At 37.4% G+C, this 15,045-nt stretch overlaps 1 protein-coding gene across 2 annotated transcripts in view; it reads left to right on the top strand.

Annotated features, from left to right (window-relative positions):
• Positions 1-5,062, top strand: part of plod2 (procollagen-lysine, 2-oxoglutarate 5-dioxygenase 2) — a 30,778-nt gene extending 25,716 nt beyond the window's left edge. For both annotated transcript variants that reach the window (XM_017406718.3, XM_017406717.3), the window contains 4 exons: positions 192-296; positions 1,107-1,253; positions 1,412-1,537; positions 1,972-5,062. In XM_017406718.3, coding sequence (XP_017262207.1) covers positions 192-296; positions 1,107-1,253; positions 1,412-1,537; positions 1,972-2,127 — 534 coding nt within the window. In that variant the 3' untranslated portion in view covers positions 2,128-5,062. The remainder of the gene's footprint in view (positions 1-191; positions 297-1,106; positions 1,254-1,411; positions 1,538-1,971) is intronic.
• Positions 5,063-15,045: the final 9,983 nt, after the last annotated feature.

Raw genomic sequence — 15,045 nt, 5'->3', positions numbered from 1 at the left:
ATCTACATGCGCCCAAGTTATAAATGCAGATTCAGAGAGAGTGACATAATGTCGCTTAGAAGTCCCAATGTCTGGTTTTAACATGTCTGGGTGTTACATTACACTAACTGCAAGTCCAGGTGAAAGTGTTCAAATCTGTTCTCAGTGGTTATTTATGTCTGCGTGCATGTGTGTGTGCGTGTGTGTTGCAGCCTTGTCCAGATGTGTTCTGGTTCCCGGTCTTCTCAGAGAGGGCCTGTGACGAACTAGTTGAGGAGATGGAGCATTATGGTTCGTGGTCTGGAGGCAAACATGAGGTCAGTATTGTTGGTCCAGACTTCCTGAATATAGTGCAGTAATTCCACTGCAAACACAGGACTTTGTCAAGTTTTTTCTGTTTATTTTCTCTCTGTGTTAAAAATATTTACGTGAAGGAAAAATTCTTGGGTTGAAACAGTAGTTCTGTTGTTTTACAATAAGTGTTAATAAATAAAAAAAAAAAAAAACTATCTTGGTACAACACAATGACAAAAATTAAATGTTTTCAGTCGTCATATTTTGTGTATTTTATTAATAATGCAGTTTAGTATTTGCATGCTAACATTAGTAAAGAACTGCTGTTTTTATTGTCATTATTATCATTATGTTTTTGCGGGGTAAATGTTTGTAAAGCAGTAAGTAGTAATGATCCTTTCTGTTAATTTTACCACACAAAACTTAGACACAAGATTTGTTCACATACATAAACAGCTATCATCATGTCTGTCCAGAATTTGAGTTGAATTCTAAAAGTAGCAATGATGATGCTCTTTTTGAATTTTGTGGTGTTTCTGATTTGTGTGGCTTGTTTTATGTAGATTGGAACTGATATTTTAATGTGTCTGAAAGTTGGTCTGAGACTAAAAATGTGCAGAAAGTTTGACTAACTGTTTAGAAAAGGCTGCACTTGATGGGTCATTAAGCCTCGACCAGGCAGACAACAGCTCAGTCTGTGGTTTTAATAGAACACACAGACACATCATCACCATAATTTTCATCACACTGAAAGCTATTACACACAGAAAAAAATGGTGGCTTATTTGTTCCCTAGTTATTCATACTATTTTTATTTTCTCTGCTTTTCTCAGGACCGTCGGATAGCTGGGGGCTATGAGACGGTGCCGACGGATGACATTCACATGAAGCAAATTGGGTTCGACAAAGAGTGGTTACACTTCATCCGAGAGTTCATATCCCCTGTCACATTAAAGGTTTTCTCTGGCTATTACACAAAGGTTAGCCTGACTTAGTGAAGAAAACAGTGAAACCCTTCCCAAATTATAACAACGCTAATATTGATACAATTTCCATTTTGTATTGGTGCAAACTTAATATAGAAGTATGGTCCACTCGCTGGTAATTAACACAATGCATTTCTGTTTCTTCATGAAAGGGTTATGCAGTAATGAACTTTGTTGTAAAATACACACCTGATAGACAAGCCTACTTGAGGCCCCATCATGACTCCTCTACCTTCACCATCAACATCGCGCTCAATAACAAAAATACTGATTTTCAGGTAAGATGGACTAAAAATTTAATTACACTGCTTTTCCTCTTAAAGCGTTACTTTGGAGATTTTGAAATAGAGTTTTTATGGAATGATTATGAAGATTTAATATCTTATCTGCTGTAAATGGCTCTTTGAAAGCCCTCACTTTGGAGAAATTTGCATTTGCAAATAACCATAAAATTTGATGTCCATGTCTGTGTAATGCAAAATTGACAGCGAAGTAAAAATGTACAAAATAGCTGCTATTAAACTTTAGACAGTAGTAATCCACTTGGGTCCTGGTCCCTTTAGCTCGTCAATTTGGTCCAAACTAATCTAGATTTTGTCCAAACTGAGGTTGGACAACGGTATCTACAAACCCTACTGTAAAAGATTTGAACTTTTGCATAAAAAAGTACCAAGGTGCTGATTTCTATCTGTTCCTTCTGTGTCCTTGTTAGGGTGGAGGTTGCCGATTCCATAGGTATAACTGCTCCATAGAATCACCAAGAAAAGGCTGGAGCTTTATGCACCCAGGACGTTTGACTCATCTCCACGAAGGCTTACCTACAACTAACGGCACACGCTATATCGCAGTGTCCTTCATTGATCCCTAATTATTTTTTCTCTTCTTTTTCTGTATAGTTTTTTTTTCTTTGTGCTCCAAATTTTGGATTTTTTTGTTGTTTTTTTTGCAATGGAGCTTTTTTTTTTAAAGCAATTGCTTTGAAAGAATTAATTGTTGCATAAAAAATCTCTGTCAAACAGAGTAAAAAGGGGAAAGAGAAGTGACAAAAGTAATTAACACACAAAATTAGATTAATAAATTAGGAAAAAGCAAACTAAGGAGCTAGCAGGGGCAGAATGAAGCTCCATTTCAGGACTGATGTGTACTGTAGGTTGCCATGATTCTAACAACACAGATTGTCTTTTTTATCATGTTGGTAACCATTATTTATACACATTGGTAGTTTTAAAAACAAGCAACTGTACCATGTGCAGATGCCCTTTGTGTATTTCAGGTAAAGTCACACTAATCGCATGTTTGTCTGTGTCTCCCAGTCTGTATGTTTTATTCAAGGTCCAGATTACAAGATGTGGTTAAACTATGTATGCTATAGCTTGAATTGGTTAAGATTTCTAACTGGCCGTTAAACGTATAGAGACATTCACTCAGGGGGATTTTTAAACATGTGGGGTCTTGTCCTGCTTCCTTTTCATCACCTCTGCAAACAGAGTTATGCCATGTTTTTGCTGTTTCCAAGTTTGAACACATCACATGTAGAATCAATCAGGCCTGTTACGTCTCTGCCGCAACAAGAAGCACAGGAGGGTTTGGGGGTGTGGTGTAATGAACTACATGCGTGCAAATGTAGCTCAGTGTACCTTAGGGCGAGTGTGTAAACATGTACATGTAATCTGATGAAAGCTCTGCAGATGGGGGTTGTAAGACTGATGGCAGAACAGAGGGGGCACGTGTGCAGGGTGAAGCGAACTAATACACTGTCAATCGTCAGAAAGTAATGCCACAGCTCATTGTGATATATCGACTTCCGATCATAAAAGCATAGATTAAATCATTTTCTTCTCATCAAATCTCATTACTTTTTAGCAGCCACAGCTTCAGGAAAGTTGCCTCCTCCCCTATGAGAGGTTTTCTTTCACCCCTGACTCACTGACCAGTTGCACAGTTTTGCTCCTTGTAAAGCCAAGATGAAGGCTGAATGTCTGAGTAGCTGCTATAAAGCAACAACCTGGGGGGATGGGGGTGGAGAGGGAGGGGACTTAGGTCAGACTGGGAGGCACTCCGCTGCTGAAAGAGCCCTTTGTGTCCGTCATTTCCTCTGAACTGCCTTGAGTCCATACCTTCTGAAAGATGACATTGAACCCAAAGACGCTTGCAGGAAAACAAGCATTCTGGAAAAAGTTGAAGATTGTCACAGGAATGGCTTTATCAGAAAGAGGAAAGGATTAAGAAAAGCAATATTCTATTTCAAATGAAATAGAACATAAGATTTTTTGGTCTCATCGTCTGTGAAAATAAAATAAAACAAAAACAAAGTAAATATAATATTGAAAGAAGATCTTATACTTAAAGAAATTCAAATGCACCACTAACTGCAGAGCGTCCTGTAAAATATAGTGATTAAGCCATTACCACACTATACATTCTGGCCCGGACTAAACAATGGATTTGAAAGAAGTGTTTATAATCATGTAAGAATTCAAGTGTCTGAGATTGGTGGGTGTGTGGTCACAGCTGGCAGCCATGTCTAAAAAAACTAAATAATCATAAGTGGCGGTTAAAAGTTGTTTAAAGCTCATTTTGTGAGCAGTTCATGTACTGTTTATAAAACCGCCCTTTTAACAATTTAAGGTATTAAATCAAAGCACTAATTTATAAGTGCCAGCTATGTTACCTTTTGTGCTTTTTAAAGAATTCAGAAAAATGTAACAGGCTACATAATTAGGAGTCCAACCCTGTGAAAGCAAGGAGAATTTGCATGCAATGCAACTGTGCTCCCCTTTGGACTGGTTAAATTATTTGGAAACAGTAATGTTTATTTTAATTATGTACTCATTATACTCATAACCTTTTGTTTTTGAATCATGGAAGAAAAAACAAGTCCATTACATGAAATTTTCTTTTGAAGTAATTGTAGATCTTTAGTGATTGTTAAAATTTTAATAATAGCAACAACAACACCTATAATATATATACATTGCATTTTTATGGCTTGCCTCTGTGATGGTGAGTTCCGTCAGTTCGAAATTTGATGCTTGATTGTGTAAACTGTACAAAGCTTGGTACAGGTTGACCCCCAGAGAGGCATTAAAATGTGAGAACCTGACATATTACAAATGGTCATCAAGATTTGAGCAGTGGCATAGGAATTTGGGAAGAAAATTAAGTCTCAAATATATGCTTCCCTAACAACAAATTTTGTAGAATCTTAAATTGAAGACCAAGAAAACAATCCTGAAAACAATTGTTTCTGGGTGTAAGGAAATACAAAACTAAAATATAAGACTAAATGTTAAAACTTATTCTGGGGCCATCTTGTGAGAACACTGTACTCAGTTCAACCTTCAGATTCCTGTATGGTGTCCAGTATTTCCTTAAACGTCAGTGGTATAGAGGAACATGCATTGGGGGACTAAACACTTGTTATAATTGCTTGCAGATTTTTTTGGTTTTAAATTTAATGTCTCTTCTGTACACTTTTTCTTTTCTTGTCTCATTTCCTTTTAAAAACTGATCTTGATTACTTTTACCTGAGTGAAAGTACTGTAGAATAAAGAATATTTGGGGTAAGAGTTCATTGAATGTGGCGCTAACTCAGCATAAACAATGGTGCTTAAGTGATGGTCATTTAACTTATTTTTTATTCTTTTTTTCTCTAATAAGGAGAACTGATTTGACTTTCTTGACTGTTAAACGTGCTGTACTTTCAGGTCAAGATTTGTCTAAGAAAAAAAATAATTTATTACGTTCTTCTTTCACTTGACGACATCTTGTGTCTTCAAATAAAGCTTTTGAAAATGTTACAACTACTGAAGAATCTAATTCCTTTCTGTAATTTTCACAAAGAATCAGCCACCTGTAAGGAATGCAGTACATGTTTTGATTGAAAGCACATCATATGAAGAATGACAGCAATGTGTGTGTGTGTGTAGTATCTATATACATGGTGCCGTATGACTAACTCACCGTAAATTTCTTTAATTATGTTTGCAGAAGAGGGCGGAAACAGGAGGGGTGGGGGTATCTGAGTTCAGGCACAGTGCAATTTTGAGTTAGTGGAAAAGTACCAGAATGAGTCAATGACTGAGTAAGGGAAGCTTCAGTACAGCTGTGTTTTTGAGTCTGTGTGTGTGTTGTGCAGTGATGGATGTATGGGGAGCGGCTCATCTTCAGCTGTGTTTAAACAAAAATAGTAAAAAAATGTTACTGTTATTTTACTAATATTACAGGGAAAAAAAATGGTTTTAAAGAGTAAAGTATTTAGAAAATATGTGTGTTTGTTGGGGTGAGAAAAATAAAACAGCATTAAGAAAAAAAAATGTTTGCAAGATTCGAAGCAAAAGTTGCTCTGTGGCTCTGCTCTGTAGTTTCTTGAAGGGCAGTAGTGTTTCAGTTCTTTATTATTTCATTTTTATTGCAGTTTGAATAGCTTGATCATCCTCTCTGCTTAAGAATCAATTTATCATAAATCCAAGCAAATGATGCAGGTTTATTTTTGTACTTGGTTTGTTTAAAAAAAAACTTATTTTATTGTGCTATATATTCAAATGGCCATTTTGCAAGTTTAAGGGCTGCACCAGTTCTTCATTCTGCATTCTTTTTTTCTGTCAACATCTAGCAACAGTGAAAAAGCTTTGCTGTATTCCAAAAATACACCCTGAGAGTTGTTAGAACCATGTACAAAATATGTATGTGTGACTCTTATATTGACTCTCTTGCTATCTAATCTCATATGTGGCAAAAAAAAAGAAGAGAATCAGACATACCAGGTGTGACAAGAGATGGCAAAAGTGATCCTTATGTTTCAACAAAAATAGCACAATTATTACAAGCCTGTCATCACACCTATCTTCCAGGTGAGTAATCAAATATATTCCAAGTCCAAAATACTAATTATAGCAGATTGTATGCTATGAGACTATCAGCACACTCCCTTTTTACCAGCCAGACTGTTTACCATCTCAAAGTAAACTGGTTGCACGTACCATTTATCCAAATTACACAGCTATGCCCTGTAAAAACAATCAGCAGCCCCACACTCCCAGACAGATATTGATTTATGGAGAAGACAAAAGTGGAACAGAAGATGGGTGGAGGACAGGGAGTTGTCAGAAGCCACTGAAGTTCTGTTTATAGTTAGCAGAGAAATATCAAAACATGCCTTTTATGAGCTATTTTGGAGTCTCCTAAATGATCTTTCAGTGTGTTTGGTCTGGTTTTGCTCCTTCAATCAGTTCTTTGGAAGCTGAGCTGCAGATGAAAGAATGGTAGTGTAGGGTATTCTGGTGTCAGGGTGTGTCTGGCCAAGTGTACACAAAGTCTACGTGTCTTAGGTCAATAAAAGTGGCAATAAGAAGGTTGGCGTTCAGACCCTAAGAGCCCCTAGGTTTTGAACTTCAACTTCATTTCTGAAGTCGACATGTTCAGACATTTAGCTCTTTGAAGAACAATAAACAATATCTGTTGTAAATTGTTCTTTGAACAACCTAAATTTGGACACATTGATTTGCCAATGGTGAGTTTGAGCGGGACCAAAACCAAAGTAAACTGTTGCCATCCTTAACCTGGGACAATTCCAGCAGCAGTATCATAATATTTATGGTGGAGTAGCCTTGTAATGTGAAACTGACAGCTGTGTAAAGGTTTATAAAATAAAATAAGATCTTGGCCCTGCTTGAACTTGTCATTAGCTTTTCAGTCTGATCGAAATTGAACACTGTTCCTCCAAAACAAAGTTGTTCAGAGTTATCTACAACAGGTAAGATATGAATTGATCATAACATTACAGAGAGTAAGTAAAGCTATATGTTGATGAATGCACAGAAATGTGTTATATTGTTGTTACCTTTAAGAATATTGTGATTTTATTACAGTTATCAATTTATAAACAAAAATTAGGGAGGCATCTGCATATAATTTGGAAGAATTAGGAGAAGATAGGTAATCATTTGTGTACATAAAGAGAAAAATGATCCCAGTGTTTTAAACAAACGAGCAGTAAAACCGCCAGCTTGCTAGAAAAGTCCCAATGTTTGTTTTTTGTCAGACGTTTTTTTCCCTGTTGTGTTCACATGCAGTCACTTTCCTTGTTGCTTGTAAATAAAGTTATTTTATGATTTTTGGCACAGCACCAAGAGTGGCCACCCACACTTGCCGTTTCTATAATGAATCAAAATAAACTGATGTCTGAGTCAAAAAGGCATCACTGTTATTTCTCTACAAATCATTCATGGGGATTTAAATGAAAGCAAAAAAGAAAGCATTGTGTGCATAATATTAATAATACAAGGGTAATTCTCCTGCAAATAACAAAAATGAAATCATCAAAGACTTTTTATTGTTTCAAATCCATCCATGTTTACAAGACTTTCTCTCAAATTTAGCTTACTTTTATACATTGGGTCATAAAATATTAAAAATGGATGCTTTTTTTAGGATTTATGCAACACTGTGCGCATATCTAAGTAGAATATATGACCATTCCAATGCACAGAAACAACAAAAAGGCCCAAACCATGATAAAATGACCTCCATGTTTCAGACTTGGGATAAGTTTCACGGTATATGCCAAAACTCAATGATTTTAATCTTTATTAAAACACAATATTCTATATTCAAACAAACAAATGAAACTCTTTTGGGTGCATATGTTTAAAAAACATTTTGTCCAAATCCATGGATTCATCTTAATAAAGGATTCAGGCGTTTGAGAAAAGCTGGCAAACTTTTAGGTAACACCAGAAATCATTGTTGTAACATGGATCATTACCTTGCTGGCATAAAGAAATGGTCTAAAAAGTTCTGTACATTAAAACTAAGCACACAGATCATAAATTAAGTATGAGATGCCAGTGTTGTTTGCTTTCTGGTGTCTAGGTAACCCTGGGAAGTCAATAACAGTGCAGTCTGCCAACTGTGGTTTCACCCAGCAAGAGAATCTGAGAAAAAAAAAAAATCAATGTGCTTCTTTTTAAACATCAAAGGTGCCCACAAAAAAGGCAGGGGATTTCAATGTTCAGAACACACTGAGGACCTTCTCCGAACCTGTGATTTGATAAAAGACTGTTGGTAAATTACTCAGGGATTCGAATCAGCTGCAGAATATAAGTCAGGTTCATATAAAAAATAATATTCATCAACCACAACACTTTTTATTCAGTAAGTGAATCTATATTTATGACGCCTATAAACTCAATAAGTAGTAGTAATAAGTAGATGCAGCACTTCAGATCGGGTGCATTCATTCATAAAGAAAGGGGACACAGCCCTGTAGTATAGTTTGCTTTATGAGAACGCTCCCACAGCTGCCTCTGACTTGAGTCTAAGCAGTTCCTGTCTGTCCATCAGTCACATTTAATTGCCTGTTATAAGTTGTGTGGCTTTTTGTTAGATTTGTGGTTCGCACTTTGTCCTCGAGTTCTATCAAAAACGGAAGATGAAGAATTCCTCAGGGCGTGTGTGTTTGTTTTGGGCCTGTCCAAGTGAACCTATTGCCCTCTAAGGAGAAAAAGGCAGTCTAGTACCAGACTGGCAATTCGGTGACCACAACACATCAAGACAAAAACCAGTAGTGATCCACTCTAATCCTTCTAATTGGTTCTTTGGCTCCAGCTTAAAAGACCAACCACAATTGAGGGATTTTTTTTTCCTTTTTTCCTTGAATACCTCTGTTGCATTTACAAAAAAAAAAAACAATCTTCCAAACTGAATGTTGTGGTCCTATGCTGTGGCACTCTGACTTCATCCGGGCGCACTGCCTTAGCCCTCATTTTGTCCTATTTTCTGCAAATTTTGGAATTAGCTATGATCAGAGTCTCTTGTAATATAAAATAACACGAGAGAGATTTCATTCCAAGCATATGCTAAACGAGTCATAAAATTTTACCATAAAAAACGGACATGAAGTAAAAATCATAGTGAAGTAAGGTGGATCAAAGTTGTCAGGATTTTTGTTCACCTGATTGGAAGGCTGAAAATTATTGTCTCACAGGATGTCTGTTTCTTGGTCCTTGTTTCTTAATCAGTTTACCTAATTTGTATCTTGACTGCTTCTTTGGTATATATTAATTTTTTTGTATTAAAATAAATATTATTTGAGGCAGAAAATATGCCTGCATTTGATTTTGTATTAGTTTGTGACAAAGAAATGTGGAGAAATAAAGAGACCATCAGTCCCTCTCAAAAAATTCTTAATGTTTTCAATTTTTAAAATTTCACGATATTACTTTTTACTTCAGCATTAAACAAACTCCTCCAATTTATGTTTGTACCACTGTGCCTCAGCTACTACTGAAAAGCAACAGCCAGGTACTTTTAATTTTAAATATAATAAGAAAAACCTTTATTCACAGGCCCTCAAAACAGAACTAAAGAAAGGGTGAAAGGGCACATACTTAGGCACCCAGACGTTGTGGCACTCAGCCACAAGATATACAGGTACAATGTCAACACACTGAGATTAAGAGCTAAACTACAGTCCACAGGCTTCAACATGTTATGAACAAACCACACTAAAATGTGGCCTTGAAATTGCTGTGTATGGACACTGTAGGCCTCAGTAGAAAATGTCTTAGGTTAGTTATTCCATGACAATTATGGAGGCAGAAATAATGTGCATTCACTGTTAAACTGGTCAGGTGCTGCTCTGGGTAATATTAGTTTGCTGGTAAAATTACAGAGTAAACCTGAACTTCGTGGTAGGTCCACTGTGTGAGATGGCTGAGTAAATTTAGTCTTTTGAAGGTGAAGGTTTGTCAAAATTAGTACAGAGAATAATTCCAAAGATGCATTGTGGTCATTATGAAGAACACATGAGAGCTCAACTCCTTCACCTCCCCCAATACTGACAACCAGGGAGGGCAGAAACCACAGGAAGTAGGGAAAGCTTGAAATCACATAGTTTTTCATGCATCACCAGCTCACAGGAATGTGAAGCTTAATGCTGATAAACAAGGTCAAAGAGGTTTTTTTTCACTGTCTGATTTTTAAAAAATATACATTTCCATTTCATTCAATTTCTGTTGGTTAATAGTGCTATAAAAGTATAGTGCAGCCTCTTGTGCAACTCATCATACACCTTCTGGTTTGCCTTTGCTTCCTTCCTATTTGTCCTATTTTGCATCTCCCTATATTCCTGTTTACTTTCATCAGTCCTCAGGCTGTCCCATTTCTTCATGGCTAACCTCTTCCTCTGGATAACTTCCTGCACTTCACTGTTCCACCACCAGGTCTACTTTATGTCCAGATGACACATCAAGTACCTTCCTACCTGTCTCTCTAATCACTGTTTCTGTAGTAGCCCAGTCATTTGGAATCTCTTTCTTACCACCCAAAGCCTCTAACAGCTCCTTTCTGTAGTCCTCACAGCATTCTTTCTTCCTCAACTTCCACCATTTGGTCCTCTTCTCTGCCTTTACTTTTTTCCTTTTCTTCACCACATCAGTCATCTTGCACACCACCATTCGATGCTGTCTGGCCACTCTCTCCTCTGCCACAACGTTAAAGTCCACAATTTCCTTCAGGTTACCTCTTCTACACAGAATGCAGTCTACCTGCATATTCCTGCCTCCATTCTTATAGGTCGCCCTGTGTTCCTCACTCTTTTGGAAATAGGTGTTGACTACAGCCATTTCCATCCTTTTGGCAAAAACAACCATCATATGTCCTTCCTGGTTCCTTTCCTTGACGCCAAACCTGCCCATCCTTTCATCATCTCCCCTGTTTCCTTCACCAATATGTCCATTCAGATCTGCTACGATCACCACTCTCTCCTCCCTGGGATTACTCTCTATCACTTCATTGAGATCCTTCCAGAATTCCTCTTTCACTTGTACATTACATCCAACCTGTGGGGCATAACCACTGAAAACATTGAACATCAGACCTTCTATTTCTACTTTCAGACACATCATCCTATCTGAAACTCTTTTCACCTCGACTACATTCCTTGCTAACTCCTCCTTCAGGACCACCCCTACTCCATTTCTCTTCCTATCCACACCACGGTAAAACAGCTTAAACCCTGCCCCAATGCTGCTAGCCTTGCTGCCCTTCCACTTAGTCTCTTGCACACATAATACACCTACCTTCCTCCTCTGCATCATGTCAGCCAGCTCTCTGCCTTTGCCTGTCATTGTCCCTATGTTTAGAGTTGCTACTCTCAGTCCTACGCTCTTGACTTTTCTCTTCTCCCTCTGTCTCCTGGAACGTCTCCCTCCTCGTGGTCTTCGACTAACAGTTGCAGAATTTCTGCCGGCACCCTGTTTGTAAACAGCACCGGTGGTGTTCATTGTTAACCAGGGCCTTGTCCGATCCAGTATGGTGTCACCTGGATGTACTCGCATGCTTGTTTTGGCAAAAGTGTTTTACGCCGGATGCCCTTCCTAACACAACCCTCCCCATTTACCCAGGCTTGGGACCGGCACGAGAGATACATTGCCTTGTGCTCCCAAGTGGCTGGTTTAAAATAGTCTGAAAATACATAAATGTGTCTATCTGCAGTTTGCATAGCATAGCAGAAAACAAACAGCTTTACACTTATTTTTATCTGTGTAGGTAACTGATCTCAGATGACTTCAAGTGTAGGAGTTCAACAATAAAACCAAAGTTTCTGACTCAAATTCTGCAGCCTGAAAAAAAGTTTCAGATGCAATAACTCAAAAATTCAACTTTTTTTTTCTTATGTCAACACAAAAAAATGACATAAACTTTCAGAGGAGCTGAATCAACAGCCTTGTTCATTTTAAAAAGGGGAGGCGCAAGTAAGGGCTTAGCAGTACCTATAGGATCCATAGGATCACTAAAGTGGATGAGTGCAGAATATTCTTCTAGGAAAGGATCATTTACAAAGCCAGGACATTTTTTAAAGCATTACAAACAAGGTTTGCATTTAAGAACTGCCTGAAAATCTATGAACATTGAAGGTTTACCTCAATTTATAGTATTGACCCTGATAATACTTCAAACAGATGGGCTGGATAAAATATGGCTTGAAAATTTTTAAGAAAAAAAAAAGACTGCCTAAACTTTGAACAAGATTCATAAGACATGAATCTCAGATAAACTCATAGCAGAATTACTGGAAGAAGAGTTTGGAGGAGCAAGGACGAAGGGTCATGCTCTAAATAGGCCACATCATCTGTCAAAGGTGGGGGAGGCAGTGAGATGGCATGACCCTGTACGACTGCCAGCCTGTCCACTGATGTTTACTGATTATGTGGCTGCAGACAAAATGAATCTGAAGCATTCAGCTCTATACTTTGTGTTCAGTTTCAGTCTGCTGAACTGTTTTTTATGGAGCTTCGCAATCAAGATGATAATGACTCAAAAATACCACAATGACAAGCTTGCATAACTATAAAGAAATACATTGTATACTTGAAAAAATACTTGAATGTTTTTGCCCCTCTTAAAACCACATCAAAAGTAAAGATTACAACAGAAAAAAAAACCCAAATTGCTACTGATGGCAGCTGATTTAGAACCCTTATTAATCAAGAAAAACAAGCAATGATGCCCTTGCTTTTAAGAATAAAAATCAAATTATATCATTACTACATTTTAGTGCAAATCTACGGTTACTGTAAAAATAAACTCCAGCTACAGCGTAAAAAATAAGAGATTAAATTTGGTTAAATCAACCAGAATAATTCAACAATGATCCAATAATTTTGATCGCACTTTTAATCCACATAGGTTAAACAAAAGGACAAAAAAATATGTGTTATAGTGTACAGAATCAAACACAGATTGAGTCTCTGGAAAGCACTTCATAATTCATACTTTTTTTTGTTTTGCTGGCAAAGTTAGGATTTTCCATAAAGCAGCCGGGTGGCTCATGCTGCAGGGAAGCTCTTCTCGGCTGGTAGATCCCTTCTTCGTACGGTCGTTTAACTCAGACTGGAAAGAAAAAGAAAAAAAAAAAAGAAATCTGATCTGAAACGTCTGTCATAACGAAACAAACCTTAAATTTATTTAAAATAAATTAAATTTGGTCCAAGAACTCATTCATGCTGAATGTCTACTGAAAAGAAGGCGGTGTTCTGTATTTATTTATTTTTTCTTCACAATGTAACTAAATCATAGTTGTATACTGAACATTAGTTTATGTGCATAGGACAGACAGCTATGAAATAAACATCTAATATGTAGTACACTTTAAAACTTGTGAATCATGTAGAGCCCAAAATATTGCTGCTTTTAGGCTATTTTCTTTTACTGAGGGAAATTTATGGTTTCTATTTGAGCCAGTTTCAGAGGAAACAAAAGTAATATGAATTCTGAATGAACTAATGTCCATTGCACACAGGCAAAGCTGCACCACGACCACTAACACACAGATTCATGTCATCTCAAAGCACTCATTTGATTCAGTCAGTAGGCTAAAACACCTCGTGCCAAACACAGATTTATGGTGTGTTTGTCTACGTGCACATTCCCACACAATTTCCTATAATTTTCAGTTGCAGGTTAAATGGCCTCCCAAGTTTGCAGAGTTCAGTTCTGGACAAGTTGATTGCCTTCTGCGACACTCACAGTTTTTTTTTTATTTATTCCTGTTCTGAGAGCTCAAGTTTAACCTTGTCACTGAAACTTCTTTTGAGTCAAATGCTATTGAAGAGGTTTTGTGGACTGCTTCATATGTGGCTATTTTTATTGAATCACTTCAAGGCTGCAAATTGGAATGCATCCTAAGAGGGGAAAACTTAAAGCTCACTAACGTGAAATCTGAGAGGAAGAAATCTGGCTGTAGTCTGAGCATTAAATAAACCATTTGGCTTGTTTTTTAAAACATGAAAACCCAGCACGTCCTGGGAGGGACTGTCATGAACCAGGTGTTTTTCCTCTCATGATGGCACTGCCAAAACGAGTCATAAGTGCCAGAACTCCCAACATGAAACTAATACTTCATGGTAGTCTGGGCAAGGGTGACATCATTTCCTTTAAGCCTCAGTGGGTCTGGAATCTGACACCCTGCCTCACCAACCCCCAGGCCCTTTCAGCATAACACTGTAGATTTCAGCTGCAGTGGAGTCACTTGGGGTTAAAAATATCTACAACAGGTTTCATACAAGCAGCAGCTCAAAAGTACAATTTTCCTTTAGGCCTTTTTATTTGCACGAATAAAATAATAAAAGCCCTAAAATGAGAGCGTGATTTTGATATTTTCCTGGCTGCTATTTACGGAGATAAACTGCGATCCTTTTTAAATTGCAGAGCAGTGCCACAAGAAACAACCATTAAGTGAGTTTTTCTTCTATTGTGTTCTAGTCATAAATGGAACATTAAACTAAATGGCATGCTGCACGGTATTATTATTTTAATATGATAAAATATGCTGGAATTTAAATAGGACTGTATAACAGGAGCGGAAACTTAATGTGAACTGTGAGAGTGAAACACATTTGGAAGATTGGGGAGGCTCGTATCAACAGAGACTTTCCAGAATGACGTCTTTTCCTGAGAGTTATTTCCTCTGAACTGACATTGTGACTCCGAGCTGATAAAGAGAATAAATTCCCGGGTGGTTTCAAGTGATGTATGAGAGAGTGTTCTGTTAACAGGCAGACATTATGGCTGTAACACTCTATAGCTTCTCTGCTGCGTGGGACAGACATCTGGTCAGTGAAGAATGGAAGAAGAATGTAACCAATCATGCATTACTGTAAGACTAAACTCTCACTCCCAGGAGGTTTAATGCGTCTGAACTTCAGAGTAGCCTCACATACCCAGACTAAAAACTAGTGACTAAATCCCACTATGTTTTAGATTATTTTATAAAAGATAGACT

This window comes from Kryptolebias marmoratus, linkage group LG21 (genome assembly GCF_001649575.2).
Source record: "Kryptolebias marmoratus isolate JLee-2015 linkage group LG21, ASM164957v2, whole genome shotgun sequence".
Lineage (NCBI taxonomy): Eukaryota > Metazoa > Chordata > Actinopteri > Cyprinodontiformes > Rivulidae > Kryptolebias > Kryptolebias marmoratus.
Note: the sequence above shows the minus strand (reverse complement) of the source record. Positions and strands in the feature narration are given on the sequence as shown.